This window comes from Centrocercus urophasianus, unplaced genomic scaffold (assembly GCF_019232065.1).
Source record: "Centrocercus urophasianus isolate 14NV4802_14NV808 unplaced genomic scaffold, USGS_Curo_1.0 seq_12, whole genome shotgun sequence".
NCBI lineage: Eukaryota > Metazoa > Chordata > Aves > Galliformes > Phasianidae > Centrocercus > Centrocercus urophasianus.
This window is the reverse complement of record NW_024884364.1, coordinates 57,313,240-57,334,929: the sequence shown is the minus strand read 5'-3', so window position 1 is coordinate 57,334,929 and position 21,690 is coordinate 57,313,240. Positions and strand designations below refer to the sequence as shown.

The following is a 21,690-nucleotide window of genomic DNA, read 5'->3' as shown; positions in this document are numbered from 1 at the left end:
TTCCTAGAGCCAATTTTAGAAATCATTTTCCTTATATACTCATTGGAGCTGGAATGAGGAAAAAAAAGCCCAGATCATCATTAGACTTTGCCAGGACTGGAAAGTTAGCCCACACTGGATTATCATCTTGATGGTCAACGTCTCAGTGGACAAAGACTTTCTCTGGACTGAAGTTTTCGTGAAAGTATGAGGCACAGAATACTTGCTCCAAGTCACTAATTCACGTCAAAAATTACATTGGCTGATGCTTGCTTTTAAGACTAACTGGTGTCGCTCCCACTGCCAGACAAAGAGATACTGGGCTATACTTCTATTGCACTTTTTTAAAGAAAATATTACATGGCAATCTCCAAGAAAATCTGAGTACTCACACATCTTTTTCCTTTGCCTTCACTTTATTCCTTCTACCTAGCACAATCATAATAGGAAAAGATTACGTTAAAAGAGCTGAGTCAGCACTTCTCTTAAAGCACTTTGAATTTTTAGGAGTTTTTCTCCTTTTCAACTCTGAAAGGAAAAAGGGAGAGGAAGAATGGAGATGTTTCTCTGCCTCTCCAAAGCCCTCCCTCTGGCGGGACAGGAGTGCTGGACTGGCACTATGCTTTCACCAAGGCAGGCCAGGAATGCACACCAGGAAAAGAGGGCAGGTTCCACACCTGCACCACAACACGCTGGACAAGTCTGAACCTTTTCCAGGAGAAATACACACACCAAATATTTCAGCCAAGAACAGATGAGATAGCAAAGTGTGGTTTATGAAGAACTTGGACAATAGTACCTCTAAGAAAATTAGGTTTTGCTCATCAAGTCCCAACAGCAATACTTCAAAGGCAGTAAAATACTAGTGGACATAGGTGGACTGAAAGCTATTCTATGTTTAACAACCACAAAGATTTTTTTTGTTGCTCTTGTTCCAAAATGTATTCACCTCGCTCATACACACTGGTGATGAATGCCATTAAGAGTTTTGACCAGCACGGCCCACACTATTGGCTTGCAGGCAGCATAATGTTCAAAGGAAATACAAGAAAAGGACTGCTGAAGAAGCCAAGTACGCATCAAAGAGGTAGTTGCTTGCTTAGCAACGTTCACCATGGACCAGTGAAGTCAGGGAACCATTCACTGAAACAAACAGAGCTGTGATGATTTCAGATGGACTTGTGAGTGCCTGAAGTTCAATAAGGCAGCACTACAGAGTATCATAAAACCAAGCTGTGAACTCAGCAGGTAGTGCTTAACGCATGAGAAATGAAATCATCTCAATTCAGGCTTGTATTTATCTGAAGCAAATTTCCAAGAGCATGGACTAAAGCATCTACAGGTGCTGTGTGCAACCATCCCTCACAGGTCTGTGTTTTCCAATTCCCTCCAAATTTCCAGTTCTCAGTACCTGCCAGCAACACAGTCTGACAAGTGCACTAGTACTTCCTGTGAAGACATCTTGATAAAGTCCAGATGAGATTACCCCCCTGACTGGACGATTCCAATAACAGGTACCCCTCAATCTGCAGCACTTCAGAAATTCTTTCAACCTTTTACATCTAAAAACTGTAACTTAAAATGACAGCAGAAGTATTCAGAAATATTCCTTGGGTTGGACCAACATTTAAAAACATCCCTCCCCTCAATCGCAACACTTTGGTCTCCAACCGTACTGCAGCAGAGCCACGATGCCAACAGGTGCAGAGATGGGGGAGCAAGTAGCACATTCCTGTCCATGAGCAGGACTTACCTCACGCGCTCTTTCAGCAGGCTCATAGTGGGATTTTGGCTCAGGGGTATGATAGCTTTGTTTATTTCTTTCCTGCTGCTGCTGCTGCTGCTGCTGCTGCTGTTGCTGCTGCTGCTGCCGCCTGTGATCATGCTGCAGTGACAGGAGGTAGGCTTGCTCCTGCTGCAACTGGCGCTGGAGCCGCTCAGCCTGTCGATGCTCCTCCATCTCTCTCCATCTGTATTCCTTTGAGAGAATGTGTGAGTAATTCAAGACATGGCATGGAATATATGGTAGACATGTCCCCATCCATCCCATTAAAAATGCACGTTTTTGGTTGCTGTTGCTTTGCTTTTTTTTATTTATTTCATTGCTAAAGTGTAACCAAAAGCTAAGTTGGATCAATATGACATGCGTCTCATGGAAACAGACAAACTTAATATAGAAACACGCTTTTAATTTAGGGAAAGTTGAGAGCATACTTCTAAGCTTCATGTGATTGGAGAATTATGTCAAAACTGATTTTTATTAAAAGAAAAAAGAACAAAGTTATTTATACTAGATTCAGTGTAAGTTCATAAAACAATGATTTAGAACAACACTAGGCCATTGTATCCTGGGGTGGATTTACATATCATGTGTGCTTTTGATCCGCAACACAAGCACTCTAGTTCTTCAAGGTCTGTTCAGAAACTCGACCGCCAAACCAGAACTGTTCCACTTTAACATAAAGCCTCCTCTTACAGCCCAGAAAGCAGTGTGACCACATAGCACTTCTCATATGTGCCTGTCAGCCCACGACGCTAGCATAAATGGCCTTTTAATCAAGCTCCTTTGTTGTCATACTGTCAGTGCAGCTGTGCCCGACTGAGGGAAGCCTAGGACTGGCCAGATAAATGGATCCTATAGCTACTGAACAAAACAGATACAGTGCTTTACCAGTAACATGGCCTGCTCCTGGAGCAGCTGCTGCTGTAGAATTTCCAAGTGCCGCTGCTCCTCTTCTAGCTGTCGCCTGATATACTCCTGTCACATAGAAATTACCCAGCAATGAATTTATTCAAAAGGAATGCATCAGAACCCCCTGGGTGGCACACCGCACGCTACTTCCCCAGTTCAGCTTTAACGAGAAATGCACTTCAGGGTGGATTAGTGCCTGCAGAAGAATTTAGGAAGCCCTGTCTCCTGAGCATCGTATTTTGGCCCCTTCCATTCCAAAATTTGGACTCCTGCAAATGTTGTCGGCATGAGCCAGAACTCATTTACATATTTTGGAAGTGATTTCAAGAAGCAGCACAATGCACTTGAAGGTTTTGGTAAAGTTAAAACATAGCAAATCTGACTCAACACAGCCAACACAAAGTCACATGCAAGTTGTATTAAACATTAGTTTGTTGCACTGGTGCGATGAACTGTTAGCAACAGCTAGAGCCAGGCTTAGTGCGGGCAGAGCTGGTGCAAGCTCCCCCCAAAGGGGCTCTGCCAAATGCAGTTCAGCCCTGCCCTGCCTTCTCCCCTGCCGCCCTCACCAAAAGCTTCTCCTGAGCAGACGCTGCCAGCCTTGCTGAATTATGCGATGAGTTATGACACAAACAAACATCCACCAGGAAACAGATATTAGACCAAACTCTTGCGATCTAGCCGTCTGTTCGCCTGCAGCCTTCACAGCTCAAGACATTTACCTGCAGCTTTGCCTGACCCCCCTACAACAACTCAAAGTCTGAAGCACCAAACCCAAGCTGGTAACATCCTATCATGCAATTAATGGAAGTACGTAACACGTGCATGCGCACACACACACACAAGCACGCACACACGCACGCAAGCACGCATACGTTTACAGTGTATGCATAAAGAAATTAATGGTTCAGTGATACAGTGATGGGAGCTATAGAAAGTCTTGCGACAGACTGATGGCGTCCACTATGTTGTCATTACGCACACTGGCTGAGCCGTCGTTTAGGGGAACAAAAACTCTAAGAGGGGACATGTCTTGTCTCTTTTAAATAAAAAATAATTTGTAGTTGCTTGACTGCATCAATTAACCATTCGTCATTATTGGCACTGTGTGTAATTTGCATTTCAACAGTTTAAAAAGCAGCTGGGGGAATACCCGGTGTCTGCCCAAAAGCAAATTGCTGTGCTGTAATTAAAGATTTTCCATATTTATTCCCATCGGTTAGTCTTCTCTTCTTTTGACTCAAAAAATCTTTGAAACATATATAAACACAATAAAATTCCCCAGTAACATGATCATCAATGATCTCAATGACTTTATGGAAGAAAAATTAGGTATGTCAGGCCAAAACCAACACTCCTGAAGGTAATAGGAAATTTACAAGTCAGCCTCTAGGAGAATAATTTTGGCTTTTTATTTGAGATCACAGTGATGCAGAGTAATTATTACCTTGATTATCAACCCGATCAGAGTTTTTAAATAATTTTTAAAACCTGAAGATTCCATGCATAAATTCGGCAGCTCAATTTCATATGGTTTCAGAGGTTTCTCACCTGTACTTTCAGTGTGTTAAGAGCACTCTGACAACTTAAGACATATTTGCTGCCTGAATTGGCATACATTATTATACTTGATTTTAAATAAAGTGAGATTGCATATTTAACTGTATGAATTTTAGAAAGGAAAATCTTCTGCAGCTCAAAGGTTCCACCACAAATTCAGAATATTCAAAACTTGTGAAGACCCTCTGACCCACACTGTGTGCCAGAAGTTGACAGGCAACAAAACTGCCTTTCTCTCGGAGGCCTCTTGAACATGGGGCACATCCTGCAAGAACCACAGATCCAGAAAGACAAACCTATAAATGGTTTTCAGTCAGTGATTACCAATTACCAATTCCGATGGTTTTTAGTCAAGTCCAGAGACACGAGCTGAATTTAGAGTAACTACCATAACAGAAGGTCTTTTTTGAGGGAATATTGAGGCTGCAACAATTTTCCATAAAGCCCTACAATCTGTGTTAGTGCCTTTGCTGTCAGAGACAACAAAGATGAAAAAGCCAGCATATGGCTGTCTCTAGACTGTTTTAGCCTTATTACTTTTTAGAAAACAAAATTAGAATCAAGAAGAAACAAACCCATTCCATATATATACGTATCATGGACTCACCTGCTCCCTTTCTACCCTCCTCTTTTCCTCCTCTGCTCTTCTTCTCTCTTCCTCTTCCTTACGTCTCCTCTCCATTTCTTCCAGACGTCTTTTTTCTTCCTGTTCCCTCCGCCTTTGCTCACGCTCTTGTTGCCTGCGAGCTTCCCGTTCTCTTCTTTGTTGCTACAAAAAGGGAAAAGAAACCACAAAGTCTTACTTTTGTTGTTATCAAAGAAAGAGGTGGGGTTGTTTTCTGCTGGGAAGAGAGGGATTTACCAGGACTGGCAAGCTCTGCAACTAAGTGACAAAACATTTTATGCAAGCGCTCCATCAGGAAACTAACTTATACCTAGCAAAAAACTACCTCTAAAGGCATCATTTACTCTCCTGGGCTTCTTATATAAGAAGTCACATACTATATTTTTGACAGTTGTGGTGTGGAAGCTCACCTCTGCTCATCAAAACAGAGACTCGCACTGAAATCTCAATCTCCGAGGCACTGTTATCTCAATCTCTGAGGCACTGTTGAACTTGAGTATAAAGCAGAGGGACAGTTTTCTGGGCTTCAATACATTACTTAGTTGTTTCCAGCAGGAAATGATCAGCCTCACTGAATCAGGTAAAAGTCAAACGAGAACCATCTGAGCTTTTGCTAAGCAGCTTCTCTTTCAAAGACTAGCTTATGGTAGGCTAAGAATCTGGCGGTGTTGGGTCAACAATCAAACTCAATTTAATGTACTGCCCAAAACTTTGCCCGACAGAGAATGAAGGCTGACCAACAGCACCTCAGCCCCTCCCAGAACATCAAAAGCACCTATATGTAAAAGACATAAAAGAGCTGAGTTAAGCTTTTATGCTTCCACAGATAAGCTTCCACACATGACCCAAATCCAAACTGGTGCCCATAAGTCTGCTCAAGTCTAAAAAGAATTTGGAAAACAGCTCTAAAAAGCACGAACCAACTCATTTACGTCCAGATACAACCACGTATGACATTCAGAGAAGACATTTTAAATGCCCATACAGTCGTGACCAACTCTTTCAGCACTTCTGCAGAAGCATCCAGTTTGTCCACCTACCTCAAAATCCCAGGCAGCCTCCCACAACTGCCTGAGTGTCAAAAGACCCAGCTGTCTCCTGTTCAACTATTTATCTACTTTTTCTTTTATTACAGATTTCTACAATATGATAAAAAGCAGAGAATACATTTGAACAAGAAAAAATAAGCATACTCAAACTTAATCCCAAATCCAACAGTAAAACCCCAAGCCCATCGGTTATTGCTTTTTACATTCAGATCAATACAATCACCACTTTTTTTGTTGATGCAAAGCTGCCACATATCTACCAGTTTAGGGCACTATGAACAGTCTTGTAAGAACGCTCTGATTAAGATTTTGAGGGGGTTCATAAATCCATCGTTATGGGTGCGTCTTTCACTGAAAGTGCTTTGTTCACTGAATGAGCAAAGGCCCAACTACACTCCATGGGCTACTTCACAGAATTGGGATGAGCTTCCTCTACTCACTATGTTACCTTACATGCCTATGAAACAGTTGAAAGTCCAACAGCTTTTTTGCCTTCTGGAATCAATGCTGACACAACTCAGGCATGTTAAGAATTGGTAATAAAAAAAAGAAATGGGCTGCATTATGATTCTCAACTACATGCTGTTTTGGAAAACATACAATTTCCTTGAAGACCACTGTTCAAATATACTTTTCTCTACTATGACCCCTTTCTTCCTTGCCCAAAAGGACATCCTAGGTTCATTACCACCTCTCTATGCTATGAAGGACAAGTTTCTCTCTCTCTGCATTCTTCTCAGAAACATAGCTTCTGCACTCTTGCACATCCTCCCCTAACTAAACACATCTACCAGTCTTTCCTCTCTTGTTTAAGGAAGCTCTCTTCAATGAAGATAGATACAGAAATAGTTGGAGTGCTGCAAGGCAGCTGTCAAACACAGTGCATTTCATAGGTTTCACTGCTCCCTCTCCTTCACTTCGATGTTTAAAGGCATTAAACAGGCACTCTTATTTCTGAATATACACATCTGTGTCAAACAATTTCTATATTTAAGTCAATATATTTGAGTGCCTCTTGGCTAATCAAGTCTGACAGGCTCTTTGTTTAAGAAAACTAAGATACGAAGTGCAATAATTCTGTTGCCCTGCGGATGTGAGAGACAACACATTGCTGGCTGCTTAATATGCACATTTATCAACTCAAACACTTCTTAAGCATATGAAGCCTGCCTGTCTAACAACACTGTGTTGACGTTATCAAGTGGATATTCTGCAAACCTTGTGATGGCATCATTCTCGTTACAAGGAAAATGGGCAGAGTTTGAATCTTTCAGACAACACAAATTCATCGCTTCTTGAACCAACAAAGGAATAGTCAACAATAAATAAATTGAACTTACTAATATAAAAACAAGTTACAATTTGACTAAGAGACAGCTGACTCCCCATGGCATCATGAAGACAATTATTGACTGTTACAAGACAAGATTTTTCAGCCACTCCTGAACAAGACTGCTAACTTGGTAGCTGAATATTTATTATCCAACCTTTTTTTTTTGTTTTAAAGGCAGATTTTCTGCCACCAATGTGCAATTAAGTCAACTCCCCAAAGCACAAACACATTATTCGTTATTGTCTAGACACCAAAGAGCACAGTGAGATGGCATTTCAGTGCATTGCTACTGCCTTCCCACCAGAAATCCCCTCAACCCAGTGCCATGCAGGTAGAAAGCAAGGACCTGGCACCACATGCATATTCACAAATACTCTACACCATCTGTTTATTCTCAGTTTCCTAACTATAGGAGAAAAATTCCCCTTCCTTTGAGCACTACCTTGTAACCTGAGCACTGGAACAGTGACTGCTAACAAAGTGGAACTGACTTAACAACCACAGGGAAAGGAAATCCACAGTGACAAGAAACTCTTGGATCCGACTCTACAGTTTGTCAAAAGTAATGGCAAAGGCTGTTAGTTGCAAGCTGTCGTTGACCCAAGATGGCTTCAGGAGCAGCCCTTTAGGTGATTTCCAACCATGTTTCTGTTGGCACAAGGTTACCTGGTTGCCTCCAGTAATCCTTCCACAGAGATAAAGCCCTGGCCACTGAGTTCCTTTAGCTTGCCCCAAGGAAGGGAAAATCACTAAAATCTGCGGCCTGAGTTAAAACTATTGTCAGTTCTGTTTACAGAACTTGAACTTCTGACTTTAGTAAGTGTGGTTGTAAGATGTTGTAATTTTTATCATACACTACAGAACAGTTCTGGTGTAAAACAGTGTTCTTCTACATACACATTAGGTATTAAGTAAATATCAGGATTAAGCGGATGCATATATCTTCTGTAGTTGGATATGGTATTACCAACTTTCTTATCCATATAAGATGAACAGTTTATTTTCAAAAAGGTAATAAATACCCAGAAGGTAAGTATAGGAACTACTCAAAGAAATATCAGAGATGATGAAATAGAATTTTTATAGAACACACGCAACCTCAAACATCATAAAACACTAGAAACACGCAGAGATGTAAATAAGATACAGAAAACACAGTGTATATACTCAGGCTCTTCAGCTGGCTTTAGGGTGCATTTAGGATGATCTCATAGCAGTACCCTACACCTCCACGTTGGAAGGCCATGTAGTAGAGTATGATTTACCAGGAGGGGGCAATGCAACTACACATGCAGTTGGTATTTACCAACAGATCTAGGACCCAGTTCATACAATGAAATGCCTAAGGTGGATATAGACCTCCTCATTAATATTCAAGAATATTATTACACTGCCTTGTTCTCAGGTAAAGGCTGAGAAATATATATGTTAATTATCTGTTTCACAGAGAATTGAGCAGGCTGGTATCAGCTTAGGAAGAGGATTATTAAGATTGATAGAGGGACTTTTGCTTTGCTCACACAACAGATAAGCCAGATGTAGAACTTCTTACTCAGTACCAGTCCAAAGTGCAGGCAATTCAAATGAAGTAGATATGAATAATCTCCTCATATGTAAAAGAAACAAAGCTACAGCAAAAATCACCTGCGGGTATAAGTACATTAGCATCTTAGTTCAAATCAGGAGTGCTCTTTTGAAGTGAATCATCCAATCATCTCCTCTTACCAGGTTTTATTTCATATTTTAAAGAGGTCTCACAGTGCCAACCACTCCTTTTGGACGAAATTAAAAGGGCAAATGTGCTCCAACCACAAGCAGGCAGGCAGTCTAGACCTCAGCTAATCCAAAGCAATTCCTCTTGTCTTCAAACACTGGTAGTGAAGCCTTTGGGTCCTCAGCACTCTAATTATTGAGCTCCACAAATCTGTTTCTATTGGAGCTATACCCTAACACCACAAGAACATCCATCTTAGGTTCTCATTACCAGGCATATAATTTCATCTGGTTATCCTGACCTACAGAGATCCACGCAGAATGGGATACAGAACAGCTAATTCTGAATTTGTCAAACCAGACTCAGTTTTGCAAAGTATAAATTTCGGTGCCTTTCCATGTGCGTTACACTGAGCGCTGGGACCACCATGTTGATGAACAGAAGCATGATGAACCTGTTAGAACAGCCTAGAACAACCCTCAGGTTTCTTGTTTTAACCATCCAAGTATACTCATATGTCATATAGCAGATATTTATGCAATGAAGCTTTATGCACATTCTAAAGTGGGGTGAGGAGGAGGAGGAGCAATCCTCTTCTCAAAATGTTTCAAATAATTTCCTGCACTTTGACCTTGTATAATTTCCACCTCATAATATATAAATAATAAGGTCCCTGCAACAGCGACTTTTAAAAGTCACCTTTATGCCATTTAAAAAGCCATCTTTTCTTACACACTGCTGAGAATTACAGTTTTTGGCAGGTACCTTAAGCACCATTTCTGTTGCAGTCTTAGTCAAAACCGTCTAGGCTCTGTGTCAGCATTGTAAGAACAAGCCCTCGATTTTAATTTAGGAAGAGGGAGACAAGTAACTAGGCCAGGGAGATTATCTAATGCACAGAATTCTTTCCTAAGAATGTCAAACAGGTATACCAAAACATATGCTGCACACAAGCAAAAATTACAAGAAAGCAGTGCTTATTAATAATATCCAAAAACTGATATAAACTCAAAGATTCAATGCCTGATGCTAATCGTAACTCACATTACCAAGCTCCTCATTGTTTACTGGCTTCATCAAACAGTGGGTGAGTTAAGGACAAAGTGACAACATTTCAGTATTTTGGCCTTCAATTGTGTCACAATACTGATGTTTATCTAAATATGTGTCTACTACCCTTCCCCCATCTTAAAAAGCTTGTTTTGGCAGATGCTTAGTTAAGAATCACTGGGGAACATGCATTTTTCCAACCGAAGATCCAACAAATTAAGTGAGCTGTTTTTTTTTTAAAGTTCTGAAGCCATTTTTAATTCACTTTAAGAACTCCCCCACCATCATCTGTAAAAGAAAACCTTTAGAGCTCATCACTCATATTAATGACTTTAAGGGAACCAGGCAGAGGTTACAGACTCAATAAAAGGTAATAGCTCTTCTCTTTCAAACTCTACATGGTTTACCGTATAACCTTATTCAGTAATACATTAACCTACATTACATGATGTCTTGTGGTTGCTGAAGCTGTTAGTTCTGTCTTGTATTTTAAGAAGCAGCAAGACTGCTTTAAACATAACTTTTAGGTAAATGCCTTTTCTTTCAGATGCTCAGCAACTTATGATTTCTGCAACTTCCCAAATACCATTCAACCCTGTGCAGCAAAGAGACACGTTGCTTTGTTTCCATTAATAGCAGCTGCATTTCCTTTATTTTAATATGAAATTCCAGATTTTAAAGTTTGTACTGATTACTGAAGTTAAATGACTTAGATAATTTAATTGTAATACCCCTCCTCACCAAAGAACTACTCCCCAGAGAACTCTAGACATAAAAGAGGCATTTAAAAGAACTTACTGACCCTCAGACTAAAATCAAGCTTAGAACAGAAGTGGTATCTCTCACCCACACCTGACAACGTAAATTTTTTAAAAAATATTTTCATATCAGCCCCTTGTTTTCTTTTTATAGTGTCTTTTTGTCATCTGTTCCCCTGAAAAACTGTTGCACAGCCAAAGTCTAAAAACAGCTGGATGAGCAACGATGTTTATCTTGGCAGTCTCAGAAGGGTGGGGAAGAAACAAAGAAGAAATGGAGTTTATAAGTCTCCCCCTTGTCCCTCCTCCTGGCTGTATGTGTGGCTGAGCATTTGCTACCAGTCCCTTCTTACAACAGCACTGAACTCTCTGGCACACTTAAAAAGGAGGGATAAGGAGCATAGCATGACCTGGAAAGCCATTTGGAATTTTCTGTTATTTGTTACATAAACACATCACATGAAATTCGAAGTCGGGATGCAAATTAACATTTGGTACTGGTTGCCTCCTTGTTAAGCATTAGCAGGATTTGGAAAATCAGACTGGGTGTAGTTTTTTCACCATTGCTAAGTGAACAGTAGAAACAGTGACTCAATAAGAGGTCATTTAAGGACAACTGGAGTTTGACCCTGCATTTCCTGCAGAGCCAGATGACTGGTTTCACTGCAGCTCTCATGCCCAGCTTTGGCTGAAGAGCTGTTTTGAAATCTTCTACCTCAGAAGCTCACACTGACTATTCCATCTACATAGCTATAAACACACATAAGAGGTGAAAAGGAACAATGCTTTACACGTTCATTTTTTCCCCCTAACCTCCAGGTTGCGCATGCAAACTGCTTACTTACCATATTACAGAAGCGTGATTTAAGTATTAATGATTTTTGTACAATTATAAATTTAGGATTGATTTTTAAATCATACTTATTAATCTGTGTCACTTCTAGTCATCATGCTACTATGTATGAGGGAACAATATATGACAAAATAGGTTTCTACCTAACACGAATGAGTGTCAAACACAGCTGCTTGAGAAAGTCTTCCAGTGAAATTCTAAGCACATCACGGCCTCCCAAAAATCATTTTGATGCACTGCCCAGTTTTAAAAAAAAATCTGCACAGTAATAATGTCTCTTGTTCTCTATAGCTACCTAGAGTCTAGACACGTTGCCTCTTCTTTGGAACAGAAACCAAGGCCCAGACTTCCCCAGATACTTTCAAACAACTAAGGCTTTGGCTCCTCTTGCCTTCACAGGAGCTCCTGGAAATTCAATAGTTTGGAATACTGCTCACATTCATGCAGGCAGACTTGGGTTTAAATCTTCTGCTCTACGTTTACCAGTGAATTTGTACATTTTTTTCCTGAGATGTTTTGAGGCTACAGAGAACTCTTTCTAAATGGGCATGGGTATGGGAAACACAAGTGGAAGAGGGGCTCTTGCTCCCAGGCTCCAGTCTCCTGTCTCTACCTCTTCCAGCCGTCTCCTTTGCTCCTTCTGCTGCTCAATGCGCTTCTGTCTCTCTGCCAGTAGCTGCCTCTTGTACTCCTCCTGCTCACGGAGCTGCTGCTCCTGCAGCAGCTGCTGTCTCCGAAGGGCTTCGGATCGTTCCTTGTTTTCCTGCTGCAGCCTCAGGAAATCACGTCGGAGGGTTGATTCTCCAGGCACATTGACAATGGAGCTACAACAAAAGGAAGTTGAAGTCTCTCATACAAAAAAAAACCTGATGGGCCATTAAATACCTTTTCCAAAGCAGGGAAACATTAATAAAACATATAATGATGTTAAATTTTAATCTCATTTCTTTCAAAACGACACTGGATGCACATCAAATACGCACTCTCAGTGGAAGGCGTGAAATGAGGCCAAGCAAAATACGGACCAACTCTGACATGCTGGAGCCCCTGACCAATCACATTTGCAATAAATCTCCTTCCATCCAGAGCTCTCTGGCTCTAAGCCATACAACAGGGAGCTTTAAAACCTTCAGCAGTCACAGAAGAGGCATTCAAACCCTTTGGGTGGTTTGTGCAGCCTGTGCATGCACTTAATAGAAAACAGAAATTTAGCATGCTCCTGATTTATGTCATGGGCATTTAGACTTGCTTAGCATGGACTGCTCAGAACCCTCCAAAGAGCAATTATTACCTTGGCTCTCCTTCTTGTTCAGGCACTTCCTCCTCTTCTTCCTCACTTCCACTATATTCATACTCCGTCTCATCTAAAGGAAAGAAACATTGACCTAGACAGTGCTTATCTTTTATTTCAGGACAGTGTAGATTTGAAACAGTGCCTTAATGAACCAGTTCCTAACCCCTTCAGTGAGAAGGTCCATCTCAGACCCTAGGATTCATTTACATACACATACAAGCCCATCTTCCCACACAGGTAGCAACACAGTGCTCTGCAGTAAACTTTTGGCAAATTCCCTGAATGACACCAAGTTCTATACATAAGACAAAACATCTGGGGTATCTTGGCACCACCTGAACAAAGAGAATAAGCTGCCCGAGACATTTGCTTCACGGGTCTCGTGATGCGTTACTTCCTGAGTTTGATTTATGGCATCATTCCAGAAATGAACCTACCACAGAACAAAAAATGCAAAGGCATAAATGCTAATATCCTCCTGAATACTGTTTAATGCTCAGATGGAAGAGGCAGTAACTCAAAAGAGAGTAAATGCAACTTCTCTGAAAACAAGATGCTTGCACCTGATATTTTCTCCGTATAATGACAGAACAAAACTCAAAAGCCTGCTGAGAGTCAACACATGAATTAAAAAAGAACATCTCAAGGACGTGGGGTTTTTTGGCAAGACAAAAATACCTACTCTTAGTAAGCTGCAAGAATGGATTTTTAGAAGTGCATACCTTTCTCTCCTCTCTTCTTCCTGGTCCTGTCTATATGGTCCTTAAGCTGGATTCGGACTTGCCTTTCATTTGGTTGGTCACGTATAAATGGATGTTTCAGCAGTTGCTCTGTAGAAGGTCGCTGCATGTAATTCTTCACTAGACAACCTTCTATAAAGCTGAAAAACTTTTTTGACCTGAGGAAGCAGGAAAGGGAAAAAAAAAAAGCAAAACAAAATAAGATCACAGCCACAACTCAGCTCAAACATCTTTTCCCATTCTTCCCCAAAATCTAACTCCTTTCCTCGAAGAGCATCACATCCCAGAAGATGGCAAAAATGCTGTTTGCAAGTGTGCTTCCAAAACAGAGCCAAGCATGCTCCAGCTGAGCACCGGGCTGGGCGGACACAGGGCAATGCCAACATACCTGCAGTGCTTTGGCACAGCCTTGCAGAAATGCGCCCTCTTTCACAGGCTTAATTGCCCTGAAATGCAGGATATATTAGTGAAAGCAAATCATGCAAACCCAGCTCTGCTACTTCTGGACTGGAGCTGGCTTGCATCCAGCTTGCTTGGAGCACAGGCAGGGCAGCTCTGGTGTGTCTCCACCTGCCCATGCTATCTAAGGGCATGTCTACTTCTGACAAGCCATGAGGAAAGCCGCAAGAGTTGCTGCCAACACTGCACTAATGCAAGCAGCACCATGCACACTGCTGCTTTTACAGGCAACCTGGGTTCACTGAGAAGGGTCTATAATAGCTTAAGGTTATTTATTTTCTACCTGAAGACCCACACAAAGCAATTCTCACAGAATAACACGCGATGTTGAACAATGCTGTCCATTCAACACCAGCACTTGGGGGCAAATTCTCACTGGTACAATTTAAGGGATATAAACTGAACTGAGTTCCTCCTGCACACTGCGTAAAGTGACAGGGAATGGAAATCTGTCAAGCTGGGCTACCGCCATTCTCAACCTGCACTTAATTTGAACTCTCCAAAGAGGATCTCTCCAGACAGAAGTCTCCAAACAAACTGCCTTTCAAAATGCCAGCAAGGGAAATATTCACAACTGTATTTTTCACCATTTGGCCTATTTTCTCATAACCTGGTATTGACTACAGTAAATAAAAACAGTTGAGTCCCAGCAGCCCTGGCTTTAGCCAGATTCACTTTTTGATTGCTTGGTGTTCTCAAGCTGCTCCCGTGCTTGGGCAGCAAATGTTTCTATTATCTGGTTAAATGCAAAACCAACAACGGTTTCCATCCATTGCTTCACTTTCCTAGTGCCATGTAGGAGGACGAATTCAAGCTAACTTCACTTTTTTTTTGTTACTACTCACACCTAGAATGCTACGACTCTGAATAAAAAGCAATTAAAAAGTTCATGAAATGTTTGTACAAATACTTTAACACATGCAGAAAGCAGATTCGAAAGAGGGAGTGGGATACCCTGACAGCACAAGTGCATAAATAAGTCAACTCAGGCAAACACCAAGTCCAGCAAGCAAACCAAGATCATATTATGTTGAATATGGCAAATCACTATTTTGACAGGATCACAGCATTCTGCGATCACATTCAATCTATGTGAAACCTCTTCCAGGGAGTATTTTCATTTCATACATGCCAGTCATAACCAGTAACTGTGAGGAAATCCTCCGATACTAATGGATTCTTCTCAGCTGGCAAGGAGCACACACTCAATTCCAATCGTTTACAATAATTACAATAAAAGCCTTCATTACTTTTAATAGCTCCTTTCAACTTAGCAACTAGTACACTACAGTGCTGCTCTGCTTCTGTGTTATGATACACAGGAGAAAACGTACTGCTTATTAAGAGTGCTGCAGGAGTTTATTTTTTAAAACACAGTTCTATTTGTCACCTTAATACTGATGCCGTTCCATAGAGGGAAAAAAAAAACACGCTTCATTTTTATTTTCATAGAATTTGGTACCATACCTCTGGGACAAACAGAACTAAATAAACAATACACTCTTTTTATTTTATGCTTTGGTTCAATGGCACAGGAGATAACAGCAGAGTGATTTTAGGTAACAAATTGCCCTCCAGTTCTGTGGAATTGGAAGCAGAATGATAAGCACAAAGACAAAATACCATGGCTACAAAAGAAGACAGAAACAAGAGGCAACGTATACATACCATTTCTTGGATTTTAACCGGGGGGGAGGGTTTCTGGGTATCAGAAAGAGTGCCCTCATGGGATGCATGTCACAAAGTGCTGGAGGACAGAAAACAAAACCAAACACAAATATGTAGGCATTTGCTTAGTTGCTCTCTGTCAATACCATGGCTTCAGCTCCCACAGACATTCCCACAATCCCCACCACACATGCATGAATTGTAGATAGCAACCCAGCTAGATGGAATTTGACCAAAATGACAACAATTCTGTAGCTCAACATGCTAAGGGCAGCCCCAGAGATCACGGCACACATTAACCTTCAGAATCAATCACAATGGGAACATTTGTGCACAGCCCTTCTCCATTTCCAAGTTATCTAACTTAAGTTTTGCTCAAGAGAATACTGGGAGACGATGATGGCAGAAAGGAAGAAAACCAGTTACTTTTACATATAAGTTCTCCACTTTCCCTCCTCTCCCATACACAAACAACTAAAGCAGGATGCCTCGTTTTCACTCTCCAAACTTGAAGCTTTTCTATATTCCCAGGCCTGCAGATTTCGAAACATGGAAGTATCAATATGGAAAAAATAAATTAAAAAAAATATATTCCCTGCAGAACTGCAATGTAAACCTGAACTCTCTTAATTCAGAGAGCATGGAACTGGAGTCTGGAATTTCTGCCAGACAATCTTTCCTGCTGTGCTGGAGCAGAAGTACCACGGCAGAGCTGACAGAGCAGGGAAGGAGGCTGCACAAGAAAGGAAACTGAAAGCAAATCCTCCATATTTAATCATCTTCCCATGGCTGACCCCTTCCACCAGAATTCCAGCTCCAATGATCTCCGCAGGAAGAGGAAATGTCTTCCATGCACAAGAAACTCAGGACAAACATACTGACATGATAGGAATCCAGGTTTCTGAGACAAGAGGCCACAATGCTGGTGGAGTAAACTCTTGGATGCCCACGGATTCTACTAGATCACCAACTTTAAGGACAGATTTTTCAGCTGCCTCTTAAGGAGGCAGATCCCACATACCAGTGGACAGTCCAAGGCAAGAGCTATTTAGCATTAACACAGGATTTTTGCTTACTTTCAAAATGCCCTTCTTCTGATTTCACATGAAAAGGGGCCACAATTTTTTTCAGTGCGAAGATGAAAAAATATTCCTGTCCAATTCCAGGCTTACAAAGCCCACTGAAACAGCCTTTAATTGAGAGCCTCCCAGGCAACTCAATGCTCTGAACAAGAAGGTAATGGAAAAAGGAGGTCAAGTGGTAGCTCAAATGCTGTTAACACAGGGCTGGCTGAGGTGTCCTGGGAGCAGCTCTCATATGGGCATTCATGCAAACTTGCCATTAGAAAGGGAAAAAAACTCAAACCATCAGACCTCCTACAATGTGAATCCAAACAAGAATGTCATGCTTCATTTTATGAATTTTACATTAACAACAGCAATGATCTAGCAGAGGCTGCAAATGAAATGACTGCTTTTTTTTCTGGTAGGAAAATGTCAATACTTCATTTCAATGCAATCATTTCAAGTTTCAAGCTGGGCTCTTCTGTGGTGGTGGCGTTTGTTTACACTTAGAAAGAAATTAATATTGTAGTTTACTCTTAAGTACTTTAGCCTGCTGGGTTTTTTTAAATCCAGAGCCAAAGCTGGGAGTGGGGGTAAGAATATCTTCCTATATCCTAAGGATTTTTTCCAGTTTTCTCCCTCAAAAATATCATCAACTCATGAGCGCTCTTAAGCAGTAAGCATAAACAAAGTTCAACATTATGTACTGAAGATGGATTTACAGCTTAAATCATGCCACTTCTAAGGAAGATCAACACCGCCCACTGATGAGTTGAAACAAAAGGAGAAGCAGTGTTAGCCTTACCCAGCCTCACAGAAAGGCAATACAGAAAAGATTCTTACAGGTGCTTTATTCATTACGGTCAAATTTCTCAAGGCTCCACCACACCTCTCCCTAGCTGAGGTTCCAGTATCCCAGGCCAGACCATACACAAACTGGGTCACGCTTCCAAAAGACAGTATACTACCCATAGGAAGGAAGTCTGATGCTTGATTAGCTTCCAAATATCCCTGCTATCGAAATTAAATTACTGCAGTCTGTGCTGTAGTGCTTAAGCACTGTATCAAAAGTGTTGCTATTTAGGGGATTTTATATTTATAGGGCAGGCAAAACCGAAGAGAACAGAAATAACACGAAGACACTTTCAGAAACCTCAAAACTAGGTTTAGATTACAACAAGCATCTCTTAAGTATACGTTTCAGCTTTATTCAGCCCACTGGAAAAGCACACACATCACTTACGGGGAGCTCCTTCTGCCATTTCTATGGCTGTAATGCCGCAGGACCAGAGGTCACTCTGCATAAAGAGAGACAGACACCATATGTTAGGAGGTGGATTTACCCATTCAGACAGTAAGAGTGCTATTTGCAGAGGCCCTGTAGGTAGGGCTGTAAGGAAATAACAAGGTTGTTTAAATAATAAGCTATTTTTTTCTTTAACGGTATCACAAAATGCTCCTTGCCATATCATACACATTTATAAACAAATGCATCTACATATTCATACAGAGCATGCAAATGACCCTTCCTAAGAACACATGAATGTATTCACACTAGGACAAAAATACATTTGCCCTAAGTCTAAGTCTACAAAACAACAGATTTTTTCCTTGTTCCACCCTTGTTTACAAAGGACCAAACACTTCCCTGTAATAAACTCACAGAATACACTCTTGATATTCCCCCAAGCAGAAGACAAAGAAAATGAAGGACTAAATAGGCTGTGGGGCAAAACCCCAAAACCCAGTAACTCTTTTTCACTGTCTAAATCAGCAAATAAACAAGTACAGATTAGTGGAATATAGCTCTTCCTTGACTTTTTTGTACTTAATGGAAACCAGATAATAATATAAGCACATAATATTGCATAGAGGAATAGCCATTACTGCTAAAAAGGTAAGAAGCCTCTGTTGGCCTCTATACTTGTGGCCAAAGCAAATGCTCTTTCCCTGTCGTATCAGTTTTGCTTGAAACATCAAGAAAGAAGAATCCTTCAGAGAGAGTCTTCCAAGGTGTCACCTCTGGAGAGTGTGCCTGGCTGGAAGTTAACTGCACTTGCTCCTGAATTAGACCCAGGAGGCTCAAATGTAGCTGGAAAAGTCCCAGCAAGGAATGAAAGAGATTCCTTATGGGGAAAAACAGTGGAGGAGGTTGCTGAAAGGAGTATAGCCACTCCTACGAAAGACTTGTTCTTATAAAAAGCAGTGTTCATTTCTGGCAACAGCACTGATTTTGAACAAATTAATGAAAACTGATGAGCAAACAAGCTCTTCTGTACTACCAGCAAAGAATTTCTAATGGTCTGACAATTGTACTTTTAAGCCCAGCAGGGCAATCGTTTTTCTTGGTGCAATCCTTCATTTTAAGCAACACTGCACAGCCTCCTGGTCTTATGGAAACTTCAACCATCAATTTTCTAAGGGAAGAAAAAATAAATAACTGAAAAAGACTACTGCTTCTACACCCCTATGGGGTGCATCAGGAACGATACATGCATGTGAAACAAACCCCTTTTCACACTGCTGCTGTACCAACGACTACAGCAGAGAGTTCTTCTCTTTTGCTAGATCATGTAATAGTTACCTTCCTAATAATCCCATCTGTGAAGATCTAAAGCACTGTTTTTATTTCAAAGGGCTGTTAGCTGTAAAAAGTGATTAAATCAAGACAAACATGACCAACATGATCAATAAATCAAAAGGGGTACAAACACCACAGCAAACCTCCTGTTTTTTAATAAATTTTTACACACCAATATCTAACATTACATCAATCTCAGCAACTTGATATTCAGCCTTAATATTTGGTATAAGAGCCTAATCATTGCTTTTTCAATCTCTTTGTTGCCTTTCTTGGTTAAAAGTTTGAATGGTAGCATCAGTCTACGTGAAAATTTTTATAAAACCTTATTTCCTCATTCTTCTTGCTTTCATTAAACTAAGCTGAGAAATATATTTAAGATTACAGGATGCTCTGACTAAAGAAGTTTAACTCTGAATACACATACATAACATCCTTAAGGGTAAAGCAAATACCATCACACCAATTAATGGTTTTGCAGTAATTGAATCTTTTATCAAGATCCGTATGCATCTAGTAATCAGGAACAGACACAGTGTAAATACCTCCTCCTGCCCTTTGCTAGCTCTCCAGACGGTGCATCTATTTAAGGCAACACCTAAAATGCACTGTTCTGGGTTATTACAATAACTGGGGCATATTCAAACACAGTTTATAGGAACAGCATTACACAAATTGAGAACACAAGCACTTTCAGTTAAGCTTTTTTTTTTTTTTGGCTTTCCCCAAGTAGCTACAGCACACTGAAGTCTATACCTTATGAAGCTAAGACAGTACAAGTCACAGCAATGAGCCATACCTTGAGCCCCCACAGCAAGAATGTACCTACACAAAACAAAATTACTCTTACAAAGCATACGTCACAAAAACTGCTGGCATTCATGGATGTTTATAATGCAGTGGTAAACTATTGTGTGTTCACTGCTGTATTATTTTTCTGTTAAAATGACTCTCTTACTCTGTAATCATACGTAGCATCTGGATTTTCATCACAGGCAATAACTTCTGGAGCCATCCAGTATGGAGTTCCAATGAAAGTGTTTCTCCTGCCAACTGTCCTGTCCAGCTGAGCGCTCACACCAAAATCCACTGCGAGTGGGAAAAGATTAAAATAACATCAGAGGGGAAAAATAATGCAGTGATTACTTCTGTATGATGATTTGGAAATAAAACCAGGTGGGTATTCCATGTGGGAGGACCTTGCTGAAGAGAAACATGATGATTCATACAGAGGCAGCCGACTCCCTGTGTTTCACTTGCAATGTGCTCAGGCCACAAGCCCATGAACAGACACAGCAGGGTCTCTTCACCTTTCTCCAATTTGTGAAGCATCACCTCCTCAGAAGGGAACGTATGACCGAAAAAATACCATCTTGGAGGCTGAGGAAGGACCATTCTCTTCCTAACTGGTGAAGCTAAGCACAAGACTGTCTACACAAGCGGACTCAGCTTCCCAAAGGTACCTTTCATGCTATGGGAAAACCACATGTGAACAAGTCTCCTTTTTGGCTGTCCACCTTTTTTGCTCTGAAGCTGGACAGCAAAAATAATTTGTTGCTCAGTGAAGAGCTGCTCTCTGCTCTATAATGCACAGAGCAGATGCATCATAGGAAGGAAATATGAGGATTATTCAGGAGGTGATAACTTCAAGCACATCTGCACATGTGTTGCAACAAATACATTTATTTCATTACCAGAGATTTTCCTTTCCTTTACTTCTCCTCACTCCTAATTCCACTGATGGGACCACATTCACAACAGTGATATATGCCTTTCGATACCAGAAATTTTGTCTGTCTAGGAAGGCTGTGTCAACTTCACAGAATCCATCATTTGAGTGATACAAACAAACTGGTAGAGACAAGCTCTGTGGGAGCAACAGTTCAGGAGCTACTGTGCTCCACTTTGGACTGAAAGAAGAAAAGCTCTCCAGAGAACTTCCTCCTCTGTCAAGAGGACAGAGTCAGGACATCTTTCTATGCCTCGTGCTGCAGGAAGGTGTAATGCAAAACAGAAGGGATGTGGGCTGGGTAGGAGGCCTTCAGCATGGCATATATTTAACCAAAAAAAGGTTGCGAATGTAGTGTGATGCAAACACAAAAGGCTGAAGTGTGCAGTAAATGGAAGAGACAGACTAGAGAAAAAGAAAAAGGAGATTGTCCACTTGCAAAGGAGAGAAGAGCCATGGAATGAGCATGGTTTTCAGCAGGCATGCCAGAAGTGGAAATGCATTTTGAACTTCATGCCACTGCTTCCTCAAGGGCATCATCC

The 21,690-nt window shown here is 41.0% G+C and overlaps 1 protein-coding gene across 11 annotated transcripts in view; it reads right to left on the bottom strand.

Moving 5' to 3' along the window:
* Nucleotides 1–21,690, bottom strand: part of MAP4K4 (mitogen-activated protein kinase kinase kinase kinase 4) — a 151,370-nt gene that overhangs the window by 33,416 nt on the left and 96,264 nt on the right. For 9 of the 11 annotated variants that reach the window (XM_042810293.1, XM_042810294.1, XM_042810299.1 and 6 more), the window contains exons 7-15: nucleotides 20,378–20,508; nucleotides 18,082–18,136; nucleotides 15,775–15,853; nucleotides 13,630–13,805; nucleotides 12,905–12,977; nucleotides 12,227–12,437; nucleotides 4,839–5,000; nucleotides 2,651–2,737; nucleotides 1,733–1,957 (exon numbers count right to left, since the gene is read on the bottom strand). In XM_042810293.1, the coding sequence (XP_042666227.1) occupies nucleotides 1,733–1,957; nucleotides 2,651–2,737; nucleotides 4,839–5,000; nucleotides 12,227–12,437; nucleotides 12,905–12,977; nucleotides 13,630–13,805; nucleotides 15,775–15,853; nucleotides 18,082–18,136; nucleotides 20,378–20,508 (1,199 nt within the window). The remainder of the gene's footprint in view (nucleotides 1–1,732; nucleotides 1,958–2,650; nucleotides 2,738–4,838; nucleotides 5,001–12,226; nucleotides 12,438–12,904; nucleotides 12,978–13,629; nucleotides 13,806–15,774; nucleotides 15,854–18,081; nucleotides 18,137–20,377; nucleotides 20,509–21,690) is intronic. The other 2 variants (XM_042810298.1, XM_042810305.1) reach the window with 1 other exon arrangement.